General features: G+C 40.2%; 2 protein-coding genes across 7 annotated transcripts in view; one reads left to right on the plus strand and one right to left on the minus strand.

The window, feature by feature from the left end:
* Positions 1 to 21,409, minus strand: part of LOC149312848 (palladin-like) — a 288,974-nt gene that overhangs the window by 60,374 nt on the left and 207,191 nt on the right. The window lies entirely within an intron of this gene.
* Positions 6,033 to 7,800, plus strand: LOC149312849 (A-kinase anchor protein 4-like). The gene has a single exon (XM_089525526.1). It carries the CDS (start codon positions 6,155 to 6,157, stop codon positions 7,100 to 7,102), a length of 948 nt encoding a protein of 315 aa, XP_089381652.1. The 5' UTR covers positions 6,033 to 6,154; the 3' UTR covers positions 7,103 to 7,800.

Raw genomic sequence — 21,409 nt, forward strand, 5'->3', positions numbered from 1 at the left:
AATTTAAACCAGAGACAGGAGGTGGGAACACATGCTTTGAAGAGTTATGCTTGCACCTGGCTTCCAAGCACTCCATTGACAAAATTTCCCACATCTGGAGTGTGAGAAAGGGCCAAGGAATGGAAGTCAAGCAATTCCTGCATGTGCATAATGAAAACCAGTCCAGGTAACCCAATATAACATTCAAACAATGGGAGCGGGTGGGATGACAACCAAACAGAAAAGAGTGGTAGGCTGAAGGCACGTTGCCATAAACAATGCACTACAGATCATGCTTTACAAAGTGGCCAAGGTCCACTGAATATAGCATGACTATCACATGTAACAGTTAGAAGAAACTGTGGAAGAAAAGCCAGTGAAGAACCTCAGCTGGAGGCTTCTGTTTGGAAAAAGCAAACTGTAAATCAAACAAGGACAGGAAAGCTCTTCACAAGTCTTCCTTGGAAAAGAAAACAGTAACCTGCGCTATGACCCATAACACAATGACTCTTGTATTTACAATAAGTATTCCTTGAAACCATGGAACATCAGTTCATTATGTTTATTCATTTGTGCATAACAAACAGCAGTCAGTTCTACACAGGGCCTACTTTAAATATACAAAGTCATCCCAGACAGGCATTTCAACAGAGATGGAGTTAAGCAGAACAGTTACATGATTAATACTGTAGATAAGTGATGTTGCACAACTGACAGGACTGGATCCACATCTGGCAAGTCCTGCAGGAATGTGGTTTTGGTATCAATCACCCAGAACCATGAGCAATTCAAACAATGAAAATGTGCTACATTTTGGAAAAGGCTATCTTTGATATCCTAGACTATTTCTGTTCATCTTGATTCCAACTGAACATCCTGAACATGTTGTATTATTATATACTGTATTTTCATTGTTGTAGAGTAATAGGTTTCCTGTTTTAAAAAGTTTTAGCTCCCTCCAGTGTTGCCAATCACCCTTGAAAGAAATCCCCCTGAAAATCCTCGAAACGCCCCCAAATTCCCCAGGACATCCGGGTCAGGGCCGGGACTTCTGGGTCATGGGACCACAAAACACTATGTGAAGGCAAAAGGAGGTGGGGACTTCTGGGTTGTCCATTTTTTTGGGGGGGGGGGGACGACTTCCGAGTCAGCCATTTTTTGGGTGGGAAAGGCATTTTCGGCCATTTTTGGGAGGCAGGAAGTGAAATAATTCCCTATAAATGGAAAGGCTTTTAATTCCCCAACCGAAAGGTTTAATTCCCTGGAAACCCCCCACAAATTGTTAATACCTGAAAATTCCTCAGAAAGGTTTTTTTTATTACCCGGAAACTGGGGAATTCCCCAGAAATTGGCAATACTGACTCCTTCCCTCTCTGTTTAAATAGAATTTAGGGCTCACTCACACAGCTGGAAATGAAGAATGATCAACTGGCCAGATGATGGCCAGAGCTAGCTGAAGATACAAGGTGACTGAAAATTATCATTATAATTTCAATTCTATACAGAAATGAAATTGTAAAGGTAATTTTCAGACACCCTGTATTTTAATGCCTGTGGTGAAAGACACAATGAGAAATCCTTTCCCTATTCAGAAGCCAAATGGCAATTCAATAACACCCTTCCAGCATACCTGAGTCATGTCTGGAGTTGATCATAATTAAGAGACAGGCAGATTTCAGGCTTGAGGGTCACACTGATTTCTACTATAATTTCAAGAATCACCAACCGGAGTCTGATGCAACATACATACATTTAGATTTAAAGAATTCTGGGCAGAGAAATTTATTCTGAGTACCAAAACAGAATGAAGCTGACAGCTCTATCATATGGAAAATTACTAGACCAAAACAATTCAAATCTCTCCTGGTTATCTTAAGCTTTCTTCATTTCAACAGGGCAGGGAGCGGTTCTTTTGTTGTGAAAAATCCCTACTCACTGCAAATCACCCCAAAACCTATGCAAATTCACCATCCTCCTTGAGATATTTCTCAACATAAGAATTGCTATATTTCTCAAGATAAACTATGCTGCTACAGACAAAACCACAAGGCAACACTAGGCCAAACATCAGAGCACTAATACTGTATATACAGTACAGTTCCTAACATTTCAAGAAATAAATACATCTTGTTTTGTTTCCAGATAAATTGTGTATCTATGGAGCTTCTTGCTTGGCTCGTTAATTTGGCTTACTTCTCCCAGTTTAAATTTTAGTTCGGGCAGCATCCTGATGTTATCAGAAAGTTTTTGCCACAGAATTTGCTGCCACCTGAATACAGTCCGGGTGTACCTCTGCTTCCAGGAGCGCTCCACTCAACTCTTTTCAGATCTGGGAGTTTTCCAGTTTAAGAAAATGGCTGTCAGAGAGGTCCTGGAAGCGGGGGTGCTCCCGGGCTGTATTTGGATGGCAAATTCGGTGGCAAAAACCTTCTGATAAGATCAGGATGCAACCCAAATTGAAATTTAAACCAGAAGAGGTAAGCCAAATTTATAAGCAAAATGATAAGCTCCTATGTCAATTCTACAATGGAGCAGCAAATATTAAAAGAATTGGTACACAAAAATTAAAAAGAAAGTTACATGTACTGTATATAACAAACACATGCATCCAGAAATGGGGCACATGTTTATTTCTTTTAAACTATACTATTCTTTTCTGCACACAAACAACAACAAGTTCATTGATTAGTCAGCTGACCATATCAAGAACTGCACAATACAAATTGCACACATACTGTATACTGGTAAGTGCTTTAAACAGAAACAAAATAAAACAGTAATATTTATATACATTTAAAAAAAATTGACCACAATCCCACATCAGTAGATATAGCTGTGAGATATAAGCAATTATAGTTTCTTAGTTCAAATCCCTCATCATGGCCCACTTTTTCTCAGTACCAGTCCCCAGATCCAGCCAATTCTTGGTCAATGGAGAGAACGGGGAGCAGGAGACAAGCATCAGCTCTTTTCCTGCAGCCTGGATCAGAGTGAGAGACATCTGAAGGGAGCTCCAGGGATCTTTTGGAGGTCTCTGAGAACAAAGGAATTACTCTGTGGGTTTGGGAAAAGATTTTGGTCATTGCATGGTTAGTAGAAAATTCTGACCTCCACAATGACCAAAAAAGTGAGTAATATCATCATTATTCACCAACAGGATGCCATCTTATGAGTGTGTTTTAATGTAATAACATTATAAGAGATTATAAAGAATTGGTAAAACCATCTTCCTTGCTTAAGAAAACCTTATGAAATTCATGGGGTCATCATAAGTTGACAGGTGACTTGAAGACGCACGCGCGCACACACGCATAAGAGATTTAGAAGGCACCTACAGCACAAAGCAAATCTCACGTTTACTGTTACTGATATTGGCCACAATTCAGCACAAAGCTGAATGGTTCTAAGGTCCATCATGTTTCATGCTGGGCTATGTCCTCAAGGCTGAATTTACTCAGGATATTCTACAAGTGAAAGTCGTTTTTAGGAGGCATTCCAGTTGCATTAATGGAAGCCCATTAAAAGGATAATGGGCTTTAATTCCCCTGTTACCAACTTCACTGCCTTACCACTGTGAAACCCAGAAGCTACATTCATGGCTATTTTCAATTTTTGCTGCTAACTAAACCAGAAACAGTAATAAGGTGGGTGAGAATGCATGGTACCTTCAAATACTTTTTAAAACTTACAGGAAGCTTTAATTTCAGTTATCCCCCCCCCCCAAACATGTACTAAATAAGGAAGGCTACAGAAGAAACAAAGAAAGTGTGCTATACTGACAGTAGTCAGGTGAGAGTTTGCCAGAGCTTAACAGACATATACGTAGGAACGGAAATTCAGATCAAACTAACTAACTAAATACTTAAACATTCTGCTATATACAATTATGATTCAAAATGTGCAAGGCTATATTGTGTTGTCTTTACTGTCAAAGGTACTATATAATGCATTTTAGTTGCCTACATAGTGCTATGCACTGCAGGGGATATAACTGTTTAACAATTGAGGGCTCCCTCCAAACTTTGAATTTACAGCAAAGGTTATGGCTAGATCTCCAGTCTTGAGGTGGATGTATGGTCTGAGAAGTTCTAGCCATTTCAGGACAAGATTTTCATGATGGAACCAAGTACTTTGGAATAAGTTTCATCTTCAAAGTCCAGCAGTCTTTGGTGGCTGCTCCCAGACTATGGAATTTTATTTTGAGAGAAGCTCAGTTAGGGGCTTTGCAGGCTGCCCCTATTCACACCAGATTGAGGCCACGGCAACCTCACGCCATGGTCGCAATCCAGCCTTTTGAGGATGTGAAAAGGAGCTGCGTAAAGTAACTCCTTTTTGCGCTCTCAAAAGGGTGTGGCTAAATGGTGCTCCTTCGGCACTGCATCATATGGATGCAGCGCCGGAGGAGTGCCATGGTGCCGCATGCCATGTGGAGCAGTGCATGGCATCATGGCGCCCTGGGGTGGAGTCAGGGCATGTGTCATCTGGACATGACGCCCGACTTCGCTCCCGAGCTGGCATTTTAGGTCGGTCTGTACAGGGCCTATGTCCCCTAGCTGCTCTCTGTTCACCAGCAGGCAAAGACCTTATTTAAACAGGTCTTCAGCTTCTAACTGCTTGAGATATGAAACAGGTGTGCGAGTTTTTAATATATAATAGGTTTTAATGTCTTTTTATCAATTCAAAATGTATGTTTTTAAGAGGACTACTGATTAATGCTTTTTAAATGGATTGTTTTAGCTATTTAGTTTTAATGTATAGTGTTGGTTGCTTTGGCTCCCATACAAAATTCCAAGGCAAAATTACTTGTCATAAATCCCCCTTTAATCTCTCCCCACTTCCCACCACCACCACTCTTCTCCATATCTTTGGTAACTATGAATAGAGTGTCCTTTTTTAGATCAGCATCAGTTCCACCTTGTTAGCATCTGAATGAAGTCAACTACAAGTCATGTTCAGCACTCTATGTCATCTATATCATCATCATCATCATCATCATCATCATCATCATCATCATCATCACCACCACCACCACCACCACCACCACCACCACTATTATTTTGTCAAATCCAAATGCAGGCATGTTTGTCCAAACAGATTCAAAGCAATAGCTACACATAATGTCAAGTTGTTAAGAAGCCAATTCAGGCCTTCAATGTTTGTCTATCCTTAATGTTCAATACATCATAATGACACAACTCTGCTTTACTACAAAGGCCAACTTTTTTTAAAAAAAAAAGTGTGAATAGACTGACTTGAATGTCAGGTTTATTAAATTAGACAAATTACTCTTTTCTGTTTTAATAGCTGGGAGCAGAAGGAAAATTTGACGTGTGTACCAGTTGTCCTACTACTGATGTACTCTAATGGAAGAAACTGTAGCCAATACAATTTAGCCTTTTATAAAAATGTCTGAAGGCAAGCAAATCACAAGTCTTTAGCAAATATTTAAAACAATTTATGAGGTTTATCCCAACATTTCCATATCATTATCCATCAGTTTCATATAGCAGTAGGCACAGTCATGGGTGGGTGGGGGTCATCTGAAATTTACTAGCTAGAAGACAGTGAAGAAATAACTCTGCCCCTTTCCCTATTCAATTCAATGAGAAAAGAGGGAATTCTAATTTGCCTTGGTAGTTAAAAAAATTGCATCAGGTGGATGATCCTAAACAGCAGCCTTACTTAGACATAATTTAAATCCCTGAGAGTGAGAATCATAGATGCCAGTTATTCCAGATTACTTAATAACAATAAGTAATAAAGGGATGCAACCTTTGATTTTAAACAGAAGGTCACCCCATTAATCTCTGTCAATTAGCCTTAAGGCAGGAGCTGAACTAGATAGTCTTCAGGTAGATTCCAGAACTATGATGTGTAAGCCCTGAAACAACCCCTAAAGAATGAATCTAGCATGTGTAACTTTTGGTTTTTCCAGCTCTTCTTAAAGCACCACCCAAGTGCATCAGGTGGTTGCTTGGTGATGCTGATGCTTTATGATGTCACTGCTGTCATAGAAACCCTGTTGTTCACACACATGAAATTCCCATCTGCCAAGAGAAGAGCATGGGAAGCTAAGGGAGAAGACAACACCTTGAGTCTGGCAGGATCAAAGCTGCTCAAATAAAACACCACCACTCTATGGCCCTGGGTGCAGCTCCATCTTAACACAACAAAGATGGCTCAACAAATTGACTGGTTACGCAGTCAGGCAGGAGTGTGTAAAGTAAACCATTACAGCGCTGAAGGACAGAAAGATCAGGATCGTAAAATGATCTGTTTTGTTGATGTCTCCAGCTTGAATGTAAAGGATAAAGATCAGAGAGGATACAGTGGACTTGATCTGGGGAGTCTGGAGGAGAAAGAAGTTATTGTAATAAAAGACAACGAGAGGAACAATCCCAACAATACTGAAGGTGCAGTATGCCTTTTCAAGCAAGGCTCTTCTGAAGAACTCAATGTTGTGAGTTGGCTAAGTAATGACCTTCAGAAGTATGCAATTGGATTTCAGCATGCACTGACACCTGCTAGTGGTTCTCGTAAATCTCAGCCCTATACTATATCATCTGACAAACTGGTCGCTACCTCTAGTGGTCAAAGAAGAGGCTCAGATGACTCCTCTTATGTCAATAAGCTAATGTCCATGGTTGTCCAAAAGGCACGTCAGGAGATCAAAGATAAGCTGGAAAGTACCACTAACAGCATGCGCCAGCCCCTTCATTCTGAAAGCAAGGCTGCAACCTCAAGTCACCAAGATAATGGTTCAGAAAAACCCTGGTCAATGGATTTGCATGCAAAAGACATTTTTGGAATGGCCTTAAAATTGATTCAGCAACATCTTTTGGAAAAATCCAGGGAAACATCTCGTGACATACGAGCTGCTTCACCAAGCTACACGCAAAGAGATCATTTAAATTATGATCGAGCTGGAGGAAGCCAACAAGGTCTCAGGTCCCCTCCAGGGACAGCTGGAGTACAAGAACCTCCTCACCTTGAACCAAAGAAGACAAGTATATCAAGTATCCTTCTTTCACTTGTCCAGAAAGTCTTGCGTGAAGCTGCTTCAAGTATAGAAGAGGGTACCAATGAGTTACAACGGTCTTTCAAGCCAGCTCCCACATCATAAATCAGACTCAGGAGGGAAAACACCTTATTAAAAACAAACTAATGGAACATGGGATATGAATGGCAATATGGATCAGATAAGGAAACAATTTATTTACCAGTTGGTGTGATCTGTGATGATGTTGAGCCAGTTTATGGCTAGGACAATCAATAGTTGCAATTTAGCCAATGGAGCCAGTTCCAAGATTTGCAGCTGTTACAATTGCTCATCAAAAAACCTGGAAGCACAAAGATCTTTTCTTTGTAGGAAGATCTGATCGGAGACAACTGAGTCCAATACATTCTAGAGGCAATGGTTAAAGAACCAGAAAGTTAGCAATTTTAAGAAGGACTCAAGACTGCCTTCTCACATTACACACCAATTTAATGATTGCTTCCTAATTTACTTCCTAATTTGATTTGCACCAATAAGAGTAATGGTGAATTGTCTTGGAAGAGCTCCAGTGAGTGTATTATACTTCAGCAACTAATGATATATTCTGGAAAACAGCAGATGGATGCCACTCTGGGAAAGATGCTCTGGTGTGGGCAGCTTAACTGGCTCCTTACTACCTGCAGGAAGCGAACTCCTCCCTTGCTAACTGCGTCAATCTAGCATAGGCATCTTATCCACTCTTCCCTGATGCAACAACTACAGTCACCACAGCATCACTGTAAAAAGAATACCACCACCACACACAACTGGTAGATAATATTGTAACTGGGCAAGATCATCAATTAAAAACATTGTAAAAAGTGTGAGCAAGAGAGAGACTGTTTTATTAATAACATCAGTTGAGCACGGCAAAATTAACCAGTTATCACTTAGCTGCCACACCTGAGATACTCAGTGAGCTTAGAATGTTGCTCTCAGAAAACCAGTTTCTTCAATTGGAAGGTACTATGTAAATTCAGGAAACCTGCATGCTTCTTCTTGCATTATTAGTGATGGGCACAAAATACTAGTTTTGTAAGATCTGCATAATATTTAAGTGAGGATTGGGTACTGAAGTGGAAACAGGGCATAAATACTTCTGATGGGTAAGAGAGTGGAACAAAGAGGCATATAAGGGCAGGCTGAGTGAAAATATAGGAGGTTTCTCCTGCTACCTACCTGAGGAATATTAAGATACAAAAAAAACCCCCAAAAACAATAAAGCTTTACTACAGCCCTCTCCATCCCAGCACTCTCCAGATGAGTCAGTTTCCATTCTATCTAACCATCATGGTCACCAACATCTGGAGGGCACCAGGTTGTAGAGGAGTAATGTATTTTTTATGTTTGAAAATACCCTTAAAGCAAAAATTCTCAGGACCTTGAGAGAAAGTCACATCACTGTGTTGTTAGAGTACGCAAATCTCTAGGCCAAATTATCTGAAATTCTCCTTTGAATGACTCAGGGTATTCCCTGAGTTAGCAGAAGTTAGAAGTCATGACACATTTACATCCTCAGACCAATTCCACTAATAAACAGAACGCGCCTAATGCCTCTTAGCTCATCCAACATTTTGAGGTTTTTATCAGACAACAACAACACCAATAAGAGACAATCACATTATATGATGTTTGTCTGGATGTCACAACAAGCCAGGATTCTTGAGGATTCCGATTTTTAAAGAATAAGGCAATCTGCTAGGCACACACTGCTCAAGGAATCACAGATCCTCTGTCCCAGATATGTTTATTGGGCTGCCTGAATGTAGAAAACTACCTTGTCTTTTCACTCACATGCCAGGGAACTACCCCTTTATTTATTCTTCTTGCTTGTTGGGAATGACACAAATCACAGTGCCAGGTTGACATGTCATGATAAACAAACCATGGATCAGAAAGTCTGTGGTTAGATTAGTAGCTATTGGTAGTAGTAGAAGCATTCTCACAGCTTTCACCAGAATAATACTATAAACCAGAACTCCCATGCAAGCCATGTTTCTCATGAAATACAAAGTGGGCCTGCCTAAAATGATTTCATGGCAGAATACCACTGAAACATATCTGGAATGAGCACAAATTACCAACGGAAGCAGATTTACTAGCTTCTGTGGTTGTGGTACGTACCTCTCTCTCTCTCTCTCTCTGTGTGTATATATATATATAAATCTAATCAATGCATTTTAGAAGGATGATGATATGTATGATCTTTCGATCATCTACTGAAGCTTCCCGTGCAAGAAAGAGTAACATCATGAGGGCAGAGGGTTATATAATAAAACAGACTATTATTTCAGGCTGCATATAATTACTATGCAGGGGCAGTCACATTTCCGTCTAACTGGGCATATACTGGTATAGAAAGTTCCAGATGTGACATTACACCAAACCATTGCTTACCATGTAGCCTGAACTTAAATAACTGTGGCTAATATTACTTTTGAGGTAGTACAAGCTGGAGGCTCCGTGAATTTTTTTCTTCTCATGCCAAACTGTGTTTTGTTCTGTTTTTTCACAGAAGGAAAGGCAACAGCTTCTGTGATGAAATAGCCCAGTAATATTGACATAACATTGAAGAACAAACACAAATTTTGAATTAGATAAATTTAAGCAAAGTTGTTGTGGGAAATGAGTTTTAACTTGAATTGTATTTGGTAATAAGTAGTTTTCTGTGTACTACCAAGATAATAGTTTATTATCTAGTCTATCACTTTTCTTTATTAATATGTACCACAACGCTGCCATGACAAAGAGAAGGAGAAGGCTCACTAATGTGATATGGAAGAGGACATGGTATTGAAACATGAACTCATGCTTACAATCTTGTTTTCCAGCATCAACGTTGTGAGCTATAGTTCAGAAATGTTCATGAAGTAATAAACCTATTAAGCTTTAAGGTGTCACAAAACTCTCTGTTCTTTATGGTTTGGGTACTCCGAGTCAGTATGTATACTCCCTCTGCTCCACTCCTCCCACTCTGATCTCAGCCCTCCTCTGCATGTTCATTTCAACATTCATTTTCTTATTCTTCTGGCAATATGAGAAACACACAGCAAAGAAGTCATTCTTTTCCAGCAATTTTCTGTTTGTCACCCCTCTCCCATTACTTGTAGCAAGCAGCCTACACAGTCTAAATATTAAAAATTTATGAGCAGAAGGGCAGAACATGTTACAAATAACTAGTTGCTTCTAATTAATTCCTTTCCCCGATAAGGAAGCTATAATTACATAACATTGCAACTTAATTAGGGATACTTTAATCTTTTGTGGTATAGCTGTAACTTTTATAGTTGGGGATATGGTTCCGCTAAAGGGGAGAGGATGAATATCACTAGGTTCAGGTACTGGCTTGTGCTATGTCTTATGCTCTGTTGTGGATACTGTGGAAAAAACAAAATAGGTAGGAGAAAAGTGTGTTCTGTATTACAAGCTGAGAGACTGTGGCATTTGTATTTTTAAAGGAAATTTTAAAAAAACAACTATTTTTGTTGCTTTTGAAAAACAGAAAAAAGTAAATAGTGTTTTTTTAAAAATATATAGCTATAATGCTGCCTGATTTTATTTTATTAATTTTAGCATCTCTCAAACTCTGAGAGTGGGTAACAACAAAAATTATGGCCACCAGCAAAAATTTGGTCATCAGGCTCTGGTTTGGTCTTGAGCTTCCAGATGCTCTAGGTTTTAGCCTGCCACACTACCCTGCAGAAAAGGGAGTCAGCAGAATGATTTTGTGCACCCTGTGCAATTATGAAAGACAAAGAAGAAAATACTGTGCAGACACATAGGAATCCACTATGCCATCAGTCAACCTAAGTGATGAGGTGCAAAGGTGTTGGAACGAGGTGACATGGAATCTGGCCTTCAGATCATGAGGAAAAATGGACTTAGAGAAGGTCTGGTTGTTTAGTGCACACTTTATCTGAGGACAGTCCATGGTCCTGCTGTGAGGCTTACTTCCCACTGGGAAGCTTCCTTGCAAGTACTGACTTGAACATTAGTAGTTATGGCTGGTCTGAGTCTGAGAAATTCCATTCTAAAAATAGACCCAGAACCATCTCATAGGACAGCCTAACATTTCTGAAGTCAATGGGGTGGTGAATCTACTCTAGGTTTGAGGCTAAATTTTGAAAGCAAAATGAAAGCACCTCTGGACAGTTCTCTTCAAATTCAAACTAAAACCTAGAGAAGATTATCTGCCCAATAATGCTGGACACCCCACTCCATAGTCTATCCTCCTTAGTTTCATATTATTTGGATGACTTCCTCGTACTGTATCCCACAAACATTGAACAAATAATTCAGTATGGCTTATACTATATGAGCAAAAGTATCCCACACACAATTGTGAACTATGTTGGGAGCCTTGAAAAACAAGGTAGAAATAAGAGATATTTCTAGGTCATGTAATGGAGTAAATAAATAGACATCCTCATCAGTGTCTCAAGTTAATGAATGTATTTTGCCCAGTTTGGGAGATTCTCTACACTCTTCAGCATGACTAATCCCTGGTATACCTTTCAGAGGGACGTAGAATTAATTCAAAAATTATAATAATCTCAGAACAGAAATAACAGACACAGGAAAAATGCAGCATTGTTAAACATAAATATCATAAATATAATCAGAGAAAACAAAAAATATGAAAAGAGAAGGGAAAAAACCTTCACCAGTCTCACCCAACTTTGTTGCTTGTGGTTTGAACAAACATCTCTCCTTAGTTTTTTATAGCACGAGGGAATTAATCACAGTCATAGCACATTTAGGTGGGAAAAGTGCCTTTCACCTCATAGAGAAATAGCCCTGCTTAAATATTTGAAGGGATGTCATATTGAGGAGAGAACTAGCTTGTTTTCTGCTGCTCCAGATAACAGGACGCAGAAGAATGGATGCAAGCTACAGGAAATGAGATTCCACCTCAACATTAGGAGGAACATCCTGACAGTAAGGGCTGTTCAACAGTGGAACAAACTCCCCTGGAGTGTAGTGGAATCTCCTTCCTTGGAGGTCTTTAATCAGAAGCTGGATGGCCATCTGTCGGGTATGCTTTGATTGAGAGGTCCTGCATGGCAGGAGGTTGGACTGGATGGCTCTTGTGGTGTCTTTCATCTCTATGATTCTATGACACATTTTAAAAGGTAAACTGAAATGTTTTTTCCCAAGAACAAATATCAACATTGCTATTGCTGTCTAGGCATTTATACACACTCATACACCTGGAGTATTGCAATTTGCTAGACTTCCATATCAGAGATATAGGCTAGGCAAAATGTTCAGCTATGGATTGAGTGTTATAAATGGCTACATGAACATCTAGTTTGCGAACCTCTCACTCTATAACTTCATGAAAGTTGTAGGGCTTCCTTTTTAGAACTAACCAGAATTCCGTGTAATGTCCTTATTGGATGTACAGTTGGTCTTCCATATCCACGGATTCTTTATCCATGGATTCAACCATCCACAGCTTTGTATAAAACTTTGATTTTGTTGTGAAGTTGAAGGCTTTCATGGCCGGTATCCATATTTTTTTGTGGGTTTTTTGGCCACATAGCCTGAAAAACCCACAAAAAACTTTTGATTTTGTTATTTTATATAAGGGACACCATTTTACTATGCCACTGTATTTAATGGGGCTTGAGCTTCCACAGATTTTGGTATCCATGGGGTATCCTGTAAACAAACCTCAGTGGATACCAGGGGTACACTTTACTTGGGTTTGTTCTAGCTATGATTTTTTAACAAAACAGATGAATAATCTGTTCACAACTATGGTCTGATCCTGATATGTTTTAAGTCTTTAAAAAAGTCTTAAAACATTCAGCACCAAATGCTACCTCAGTTCTATGACAGTTTAGAAAACATTTTTCTGAAGTCCACTTGATTGAACTAAAATGCTCAAAATACCTTTTTATAATTACTTCCAATTATTTCTATTGCATATAAACAAAACCTCCTGACTAAATATAGTGAGCAGTACTCATGTTGTTGGGGTATCTTTTTCTGGTATGCAGCTAATATAAATAAAATGAGTGGAGAGAAGCTGGCTGTATTTCACTGGCATTACATCACTCTCCCTTAATAGGAAACCTCTCTTCAATTTAACAATTTGCTTCAGTGTGTCCATTTAAGTTCTTAGAGAATATAATCTCATAAAATGGATGTCTTAATCAGAAACAGAAGCTTCCAAAACAACAACAAAATGTTGCTTGCAATTAGAACTTTCCAATCTTTCCAAAATGTTGCTTTCCAGATGAGAACTTTAAGCCTTTTACAACAAAAGCAGATAGCGTTGCTTACTTCGGAGTAAAGATGCTTACGCTAGTATTGATGAACAATAATCATGGAAGCAATTGACAGGCCACAGTACCGAGGAATATGACATTCTAAACTACTACACATTGTAAACTGTAAACAAGGTCCTGCTATAATAATAAAAGTTTTTATTTATATTGCCCCGCCTCTCCCTTCGGATCGATAAAACAAGTATAGTACTGTAAACTGGAAGAAAACACTTGGGCACCAGGGATAAGACTTACATTTTAAAGTCAATTCAGCCTATTAATCATGCACCTCTTGAGATTGGGTTTGTAAGGCTGCTATTGTAGCAAATTATGAGTTATAGATGGGGGTAGAAGGAGAGAAACAGGGTTTCCTCTTTTAGATAGTAGCAAACCATAGCAATCCATTGGTTTTCACAGTGGCAGTTGGGTGGTGTCAATGAGATGGTGAACTTGTTACATGGTTTAATTCAAACTTTAAAAGACCAAAGTATTGAACCAAATAGGACAAATCAAGATCGCAAACCTTGGTTTGGGTAAACTTAGTGGTGGCTCATGGTGTCCATGACAGCGGGGTAGTTAAATTTACTCCATGGTTTAGTCCCAACTTTGAAGGAGCCAAATTTACATGGACACCACCAGCCACCACTGAGTTTCCACAAATCAAGATTTGGGATCATGATATGACTGTGAACTATGGCTTGTCACATTCAGACAAGATGGCAAACAATCTTTTTGCCACTAAACATAAGCATAAGCATTTGACTCTCTCCCCTCACACACTGCAAAAAGGGACAAGGAAGCAAAGAAGTCCTACATGAATTCTTACTGCTCACTTTCATATTTACATCAACTTGAGTTTTTCACTAAATATTTATGAACTCAGCTGAGTATAATCTAATAGATGGCAGTAAAACATTACATCTCATACCAATTCTCATTCAAAAATTATCCACTAAGAGGTCTCAACCTTCTATTACTATTTGGTTTTGAAAGATTCTGTTTCCAGAGTTCATTACTAAGGTCTCCTTTCCAAAGAATGGTCAAGAAAATAAAAAGCAATTTTGTGTTATTCTCTAAACATTTGTACAGATAACAGTAAAACTATGTTTACAACACATCAATCAGGTTTTAAGTTGCAAACTTGGACTTAAATAGTGATGAGTGATAGATGATGCAACTATTGTTCTGTGTAATGTTGTGTTAGTTCCCTGCTGAGACTGAAGCACCATGGTATTTTATTGTGGAGTTTGGGGGAGAAGAGAAAACATCTGTTAAAATGAAGTGTAATGGAAAAAATGCAACTGGCTTCTCCCTTCTTTTCTATTTTAACATGTATTACACAAGCCTCCTTTCTATATATAGCAGCCAGAAAGAAAGAAAAAGTAGAATTTGAACTACACCTTCCCTGGACATTGTTAGACTATTTCACATCTATCTTGTATAGATGTTCTGCAGGAAATATTTATTTTGCATGAATAAGTTGAATATATTTATCTGTGACAACCATGGTCAGGCCTTTTAGGCAAAATGAGGCAAATGCTTCAAGAATTTGATATTGTGGAAGGCTGCACTGGTAGACCCCCAACAATTTTCCTTCATTCCCTGACTATTCAGTTATTCAGTCCCTGACTATTCTCCTCTATTGGATAACAACTGGGGGGGGGGGGGGACTGAGGTATTTTCACTATGAGTGGAAAGAGGAGGTATGGACATCTCTTAGCTTGAGAAACCACTTCGTTTGAGAACACCAACTAATTTTCAAGCCTTCCCAGTGAAGACAGTCTGGGTCATGAGAACTCCTGTCTCAGCATCTTCAAGTGAGGCCAGGGAAGCTCAGAATTACAAGCCTTTGTGCTGAACAAGGAAACAATGTTTGCATTTGGGCTCTAGCCATTGCCAGCGCGTTCCTTACCACTCCCTCCCAATTTCTCTAAATACTAGACATTATGTGCTAGACCATAGGCTGCTTTTTATTTGGCTTGCAGATTGCCACTATTTCTGTTTGGACACTGCTGCCTTAAACTGTGGACTGTCTCAGAGCTGCCCAGCCTGAGCTCTGCCTGTCCTCCTTGATTCTACAAACTAAGATGCTGTCCACAGGGGCAGTGGAAGACACTTCACCACTGTCAGTGTTGAATAAAATCAAAGAAATGGGACTCAGCTACATCTGGAATAGTGTGTGTGCATATGGGCAATATTCTGTCCTTTCCTCACAAAGCAAAATGTCTTGGGCCAACCCTGGTGAGGGTAGTGAACATGGGGATGCTTAGAGTTTCTATTGATTCCTTATTCCTATGCACCAGAAATAGTATCCAGGCCTAAAGTAATCTAGGGCTTATCCTTCTTCAAAGAACATCACCATATGACAAGCCCTAACAAGATCTTTAAGGTAGTATGGTGGTACTTCTCCAAAAGAATGCAGAGATCATTCAGATACTTGCACCTTAAGCCTATTTTTTCCTAACAAAAAGATCTTATACCCTATCATCCAGCTGTTTTTCAGATTCTAAACTTTTCAATGTGTTAAAGAACAATTTAGGATTTATACAGGGATATCTTTAAACAATACTTGGAGAAAAGTTACTTTCGGGACTACAAATCTCAGAATCCCACAGCCTGCAAGCTAAATTTTCCAAGCTCTGATTTTAACAGGGGAATGTTCAACATGTGGGGGGACACTGTGAGTACACACACACTCCTAGCCACAGTACAAATACAGCACTCTTGTGAGCAGCTGTAGATAATATTTTCCCCAAACCTGTTGTGTACTTGCATCACATTTGTTCAAACAAGTCTGTATTTTGTCAGTTTCAGTCAATTGGTGCCAGTCCTGTGAGATTCAACTTGCTCACTCAAATGTTCCTTTTTGGTAACCTTCTGCTCAACCAGATTCCACATTCTTTCACTTTCTGACATGAGCAACTGAACACAGGAGGCAAGCCCTAGATTAAAATGCCATCCATTAAACTTATTTCCAAGAAAAATACAGTGAAGATTGAGATGCCAGTAATCAAAACAATACTCTCAACAGCTCGCCAAGTTGGTGTGACTTCCCGGAATATAAAGCTTCTCACATATTTTAGAAAAGAAAGGAAAGTTCTTCTACAACAGCAATTTTCTATCATTAATTAGTTTCCTCAATAAATGAGGTTTCTTTTCCTATTTGGGACCCATGTCAGACTCATTCTCTGATCAGATGTTTCCTTAATAGCTTGTCAGACTGCACAGCTTTCAGAATAGACTGAAGAAAAGGCCAAGGTGCTGCTGAATGTTAATCCAAAGAAAAGCATGGAGATGCCATATAAAGCCACACGCAGATAATATACTGGTGTCTTTTGGCATGAAAGGCACAAGTAGACATCCCTATTACAGAAAGATTAATACCTATGTTTCCTAACAATGAGTCCAGTTTTAAAACAGATGATAGCCCTATGTTAAACAGCTTTCATATATTTACTGTAACTCTATTCAAAAGGGTTCCCTGACTTGTTAAATAAGAAAGAGTATTCACCCAAGGGCAAAGCAAGGTTTGATTTGGGTGACGGGTTATAATATAAAGTTGAAGGCTTTTATGGCCAGCATCCATAGTTTTTTGTGGGTTTTTCGGGCTTTGTAGCCATGTTCTAGAAGTGTTTCTTCCTGACATTTTGCCAGCATCTGTGGCTGGCATCTTCAGAGAATGCTTGCCTGGAAAAAAAAAAGTGTGTGTGTGTGTGTGTGTGTGTGTGTGTGTGTGTACACACACACACATATACACACACATACATACATACATACTGTGTGAGCCTGGGAATGCAGGAGTGAATTGCATGTCTATTGTTTTGTTGCTGATGCAGACCTCAGGATGGGAAGTTAATGCAAAAGAGGATTAGTGTCTGCTAATTGGTGACCATTATCTGCTGGGAAAGCTCCTGACTCTGAGTGGTTAACTCAGCAAATGGGAAATTACAAGCCCCATGTCTCTGGATGATCTCACCCAGTGGCTTCCTGTAAATGTTGAAGAGCATTGGCGACAGCATCATGCCTTGAGGGACACCCAATTTGAGTTCCCTCTTGGCTGAACAGCTGTCGCCAAGTGACACCATCTGGAATCTGCCCGAGAGCTAGAACCAGAACCACTGCAAAGCAGTGCCCCCGATTTCTCCGCTGATAGTGTCATCTAGAAGATCAATACTGATGTCATATTGAGGATGGAGCAAGCTTATTTTCCACTGCTCCAGAGATTAGGACATGTAGCAATGGATTCAAGCTACAGGAAAAGAGATTCTACACAAACATTAGGAAGAACTTCCTGACAGTAAGCGTTGTTCAACAGTGGAACACAGTGCCTCGGAAAGTGGTAGAGCCTCCATCTTCAGAGGTTTTTAAACAGAGGCTGGATGGTCATCTGTTGGGAGTGATTTGACTGTGAGTTCCTGCATGGCAGGGGGCTGGATTGGATGACCCTTGTGATCTCTCCCAACTATGGTTCTATAATTCTAAGATCCTCCAACTAGCATCATATACTGTAGTTGTAAACTACTGTCTAAACAGCCAGCATAATCAAGGGGGAGAGGATCAAAACATAGGAGTCATTTTGTAACATATCCAAGGCCTACTTTGTTCAGCACCATATCTTCCCACATGGGTCATCCAAATGCCTTTGGAAAGTTCACAAGCTGGGCACAAAGACAACAGCCTTTGTGTGCTGATGCTCCCCAGTGACTAATGTTCACTGACTGAGAGTGTATCAACACTACACAATTATAGCAACCTGATTCTACCTCAGCTGCCATGGCTCCATTCTACAGAATACCAGGTTTTGTAGTTTGATGAGGTACGTAGAATTTCCAGCTGTACAGCTCTGTTGTTTAGGTAAATGGACAAGAGCTCTCTATTAGACAATTCTAAGTACTTTACCAAACTACAAGCCCAGGATCCTGTAGGATAGAACCAGGGGAGTAAAAATGGTATGCAACTGCTATAACCTTATGCTTTAGGAATATGTTTGGGAATGAGAGATGCAGTCTCATATTAAGAAGTATGTTACTCTGATTTTGCATGGAGAAGGTACTATCTTGAGTAGTCATCGTTCATAGGCCTATTCTCCCTGAAGCTGTTTAAACCACGGCCAGGAATTGTCCTGTCCTCTAGTTCTGGACTGACCCTCCCAGCTTCCCTCACCACTGGCTATGCTGGCTGGACCTTCTGGGAGTTGTTGTCTACCAACAACCATATAATTTCCATCCCTAGTCTAAGTTGAAGGGAAAGGCTTTTTTCAGTCTTGCCACCATCACAGGTTCACTTGGTGAGAACATGAGAGAAAATTCTCAGTGGCTGTTTCACTAGGCTGGCCCCCTCCCTGCTTTCCTTTTGCCAGTAGGCAAAGGCATTTTTGTTTAAGCAGGCTTTTAATATGTTCTCACTCTCAGGGAGACTTCCTACTTGGGTGCATGCTGTATTTATTTATGTTTATAACTTCTGTATTTTTAAACATAGTTTTTAAAGTTTAAATGAAATTATTTTAATTGTTTTTAATAAAATAATAATAAATATTTTATTTGTATACCGCCCTTCCGTAAGATCAGGGCGGTTCACAACAGTTAAAAATACACAATATACAAGTTAAAAACCAAAGCAAAAATTACATAAATCACACAATAAACAAAAAGCCAAAACAGAACAGAACAAAAGCAAAAACAAGAACAAAAGCCCCCGGGTTAGCCAAACCATTGCCTGTGCGGCCTGTGCGGTGGGGGGGTCTATAAGGACTAATCGGGGAATGCGATTTGAAACAGGTAGGTTTTCAAATCCCGTTTGAATTGGGCCAGGGAGGTAACTGAGCGGAGCTCTATGGGCAGCGTATTCCAAAGGGCCGGGGCGGCGATGGAAAAGGATCTCCTAGAGGTGGAGGATAGTCTCGCCCCGGGAACCCTAAGTAGTTGCTGCCCAGATGTTCTGAGGGTGCGAGGCGGAATGTACGGGGAGAGGCGGTCCTTCAGGTATCCTGGGCCCAAGCCATTTAGGACTTTATAGGTCATCACCAACACCTTATATTGCGCCCGGAAGCGAATGGGCAGCCAATGGAGGTTTTTTAAAACCGGTGTTATATGGCTGGCCCTGGACGTGCCAGTGACCAGCCTAGCTGCCATATTCTGCACCATTTGGAGCTTCCGGGTTTGGTATAAGGGCTGTCCCATGTAGAGTCCATTGCAGAAATCCAGTCTCGAGGTTCCCAGGGCATGTACCACAGTTTCAAGGTCCCTCTGGGCCAGGTATGGGCGCAGCTGGCGAATAAGCCGAAGCTGATAACAGGTGCTCTTGACTGTCGCATTCACCTGAGCAGTCAGGTGAAGGGACGAGTCAAGAAGCACCCCCAGACTGCGCACGGAGTCCTTCACAGGGAGCGTGACCCCGTTCAGGACAGGTGGAACCACCGCCATTCCTGGACCAGGGGAACCTATCACGAGTACCTCCGTTTTCTCTGGATTCAGCTTGAGTCGGTTTTCCCTCATCCAGCCCATTACTGACTCCAGACAGGCCACGAGAGGAGAGACGCCATCCTCAGTCACTGCATCAGTCGGAGACATAGAGAAGATTATTTGGGTGTCATCAGCGTACTGATAACCCCGCGCCCCATGTCTCCGGATGATCTCTCCCAGCGGTTTCATGTAAATGTTAAATAGCAAGGGAGACAGAATGGCTCCTTGAGGGACCCCAGTTTTAAGGGCCCTCTCATCGGAGCACACGTCTCCCAGCTGCACCATCTGGGACCTCCCGGAGAGGTAGGACCGGAACCACTGGAGCGCAGTGCCCCCGATTCCCACCTCCGCCAGGCGTCCCAGAAGGATACCATGGTCTATGGTATCGAAAGCCGCTGAGATGTCCAAGAGCACCAACAGGGACACGCTTCCCCTGTATTTCTAAGTTTTTAACCAGTTTTACCCAGAAGCTGCCTTGGATCCCACTCTGAGAGAAAGGCGGTATATAAATTAAATAAAGGTGGTGAAAGATGAAGGGGTGCACAGATATCTCTGATGTTAAAGCTGGAGAGTATAATAGAATACCCTATAATCTAACAATATTATCATAAGGAAAGCAAGAAAGTGGGTCTGGTTAGGCAAGAAAGAACAACCATGCTATTTGATTCCTCCAGGTGACTGGAAAAATATTCAGATCCATTCCACAGACACATAGTATCACACCAAAAGAATCAGCTGCTATTATTATATAAATGATCCCAAGCATGGTAGCATGGAAGAGTTTGGCATCAGCCATCTAAATGTCACATTGGCCTGTTACAGACTGCCAAAATAAAGCTGCTTCGGGTCTCTTTGGAGTTATGCTATTTAAATGATGCATGCATCCTAAGAATCCGGAAGCTGCACCAAAGCTGCACTCCAGTGCTTAGGAATGGAGTGTGGCTTTGGCATGACCTCCAGACTCTTTGGACCCATGCATCATTTAAATAGCATACCTCCAAAGAGACCCGAAGCAGCTTTATTTTGGCAGTCTGTAACAGGCCATTATCTAGCAGGAAGATGTGCAGAAGATATTCACTGCAATTACATATGGCTGAATTCATCTTTTGCAATAATATTATTAAGCAACTATTCATTAAACATTTTAGCAATTCAATATATTGTATATCAGATTGTACACTTTTACGGTAAACACATCTTATTTTTACCAAGTATTCTAAGGTAATCTTTAGAGAAAAGTGTGTATGAAGGCAACCCTTCAGTATCAATTTATATTACAAAAAAACAATTTTAGTACCAGTCAATTATTTTGCATGGCAAAGACAAACTGAAAAATCTCTTCTTTGATTTATATTTTTACTATAAAATATTTAAAATATTTACTTTTATCCTACTTATTATTTCACCCTACCAATTATTTAATGCTTGTTTCATTAATGGCAGCCTGGCAAAGCCACCTCTGAGTATTCCTTGCCTAAGAAAACCCTCTGAAATTCATGGGGTTGCCAAAAATCGACAGGTGACTTGAAGACACATACATACACCGAGGTACCGATGTTTCCTACACATCAGTATAAAATTTTAACAACAAAAACACATGGTACAATGAACCAGTTCTTAATAGGTCAGATACAGACTAATCTTGTAGTCTTACATGC

Source organism: Sceloporus occidentalis, unplaced genomic scaffold (genome assembly GCF_023333645.1).
Source record: "Sceloporus occidentalis isolate IW3139 unplaced genomic scaffold, rSceOcc1.0.p SCAF_5, whole genome shotgun sequence".
NCBI lineage: Eukaryota > Metazoa > Chordata > Lepidosauria > Squamata > Phrynosomatidae > Sceloporus > Sceloporus occidentalis.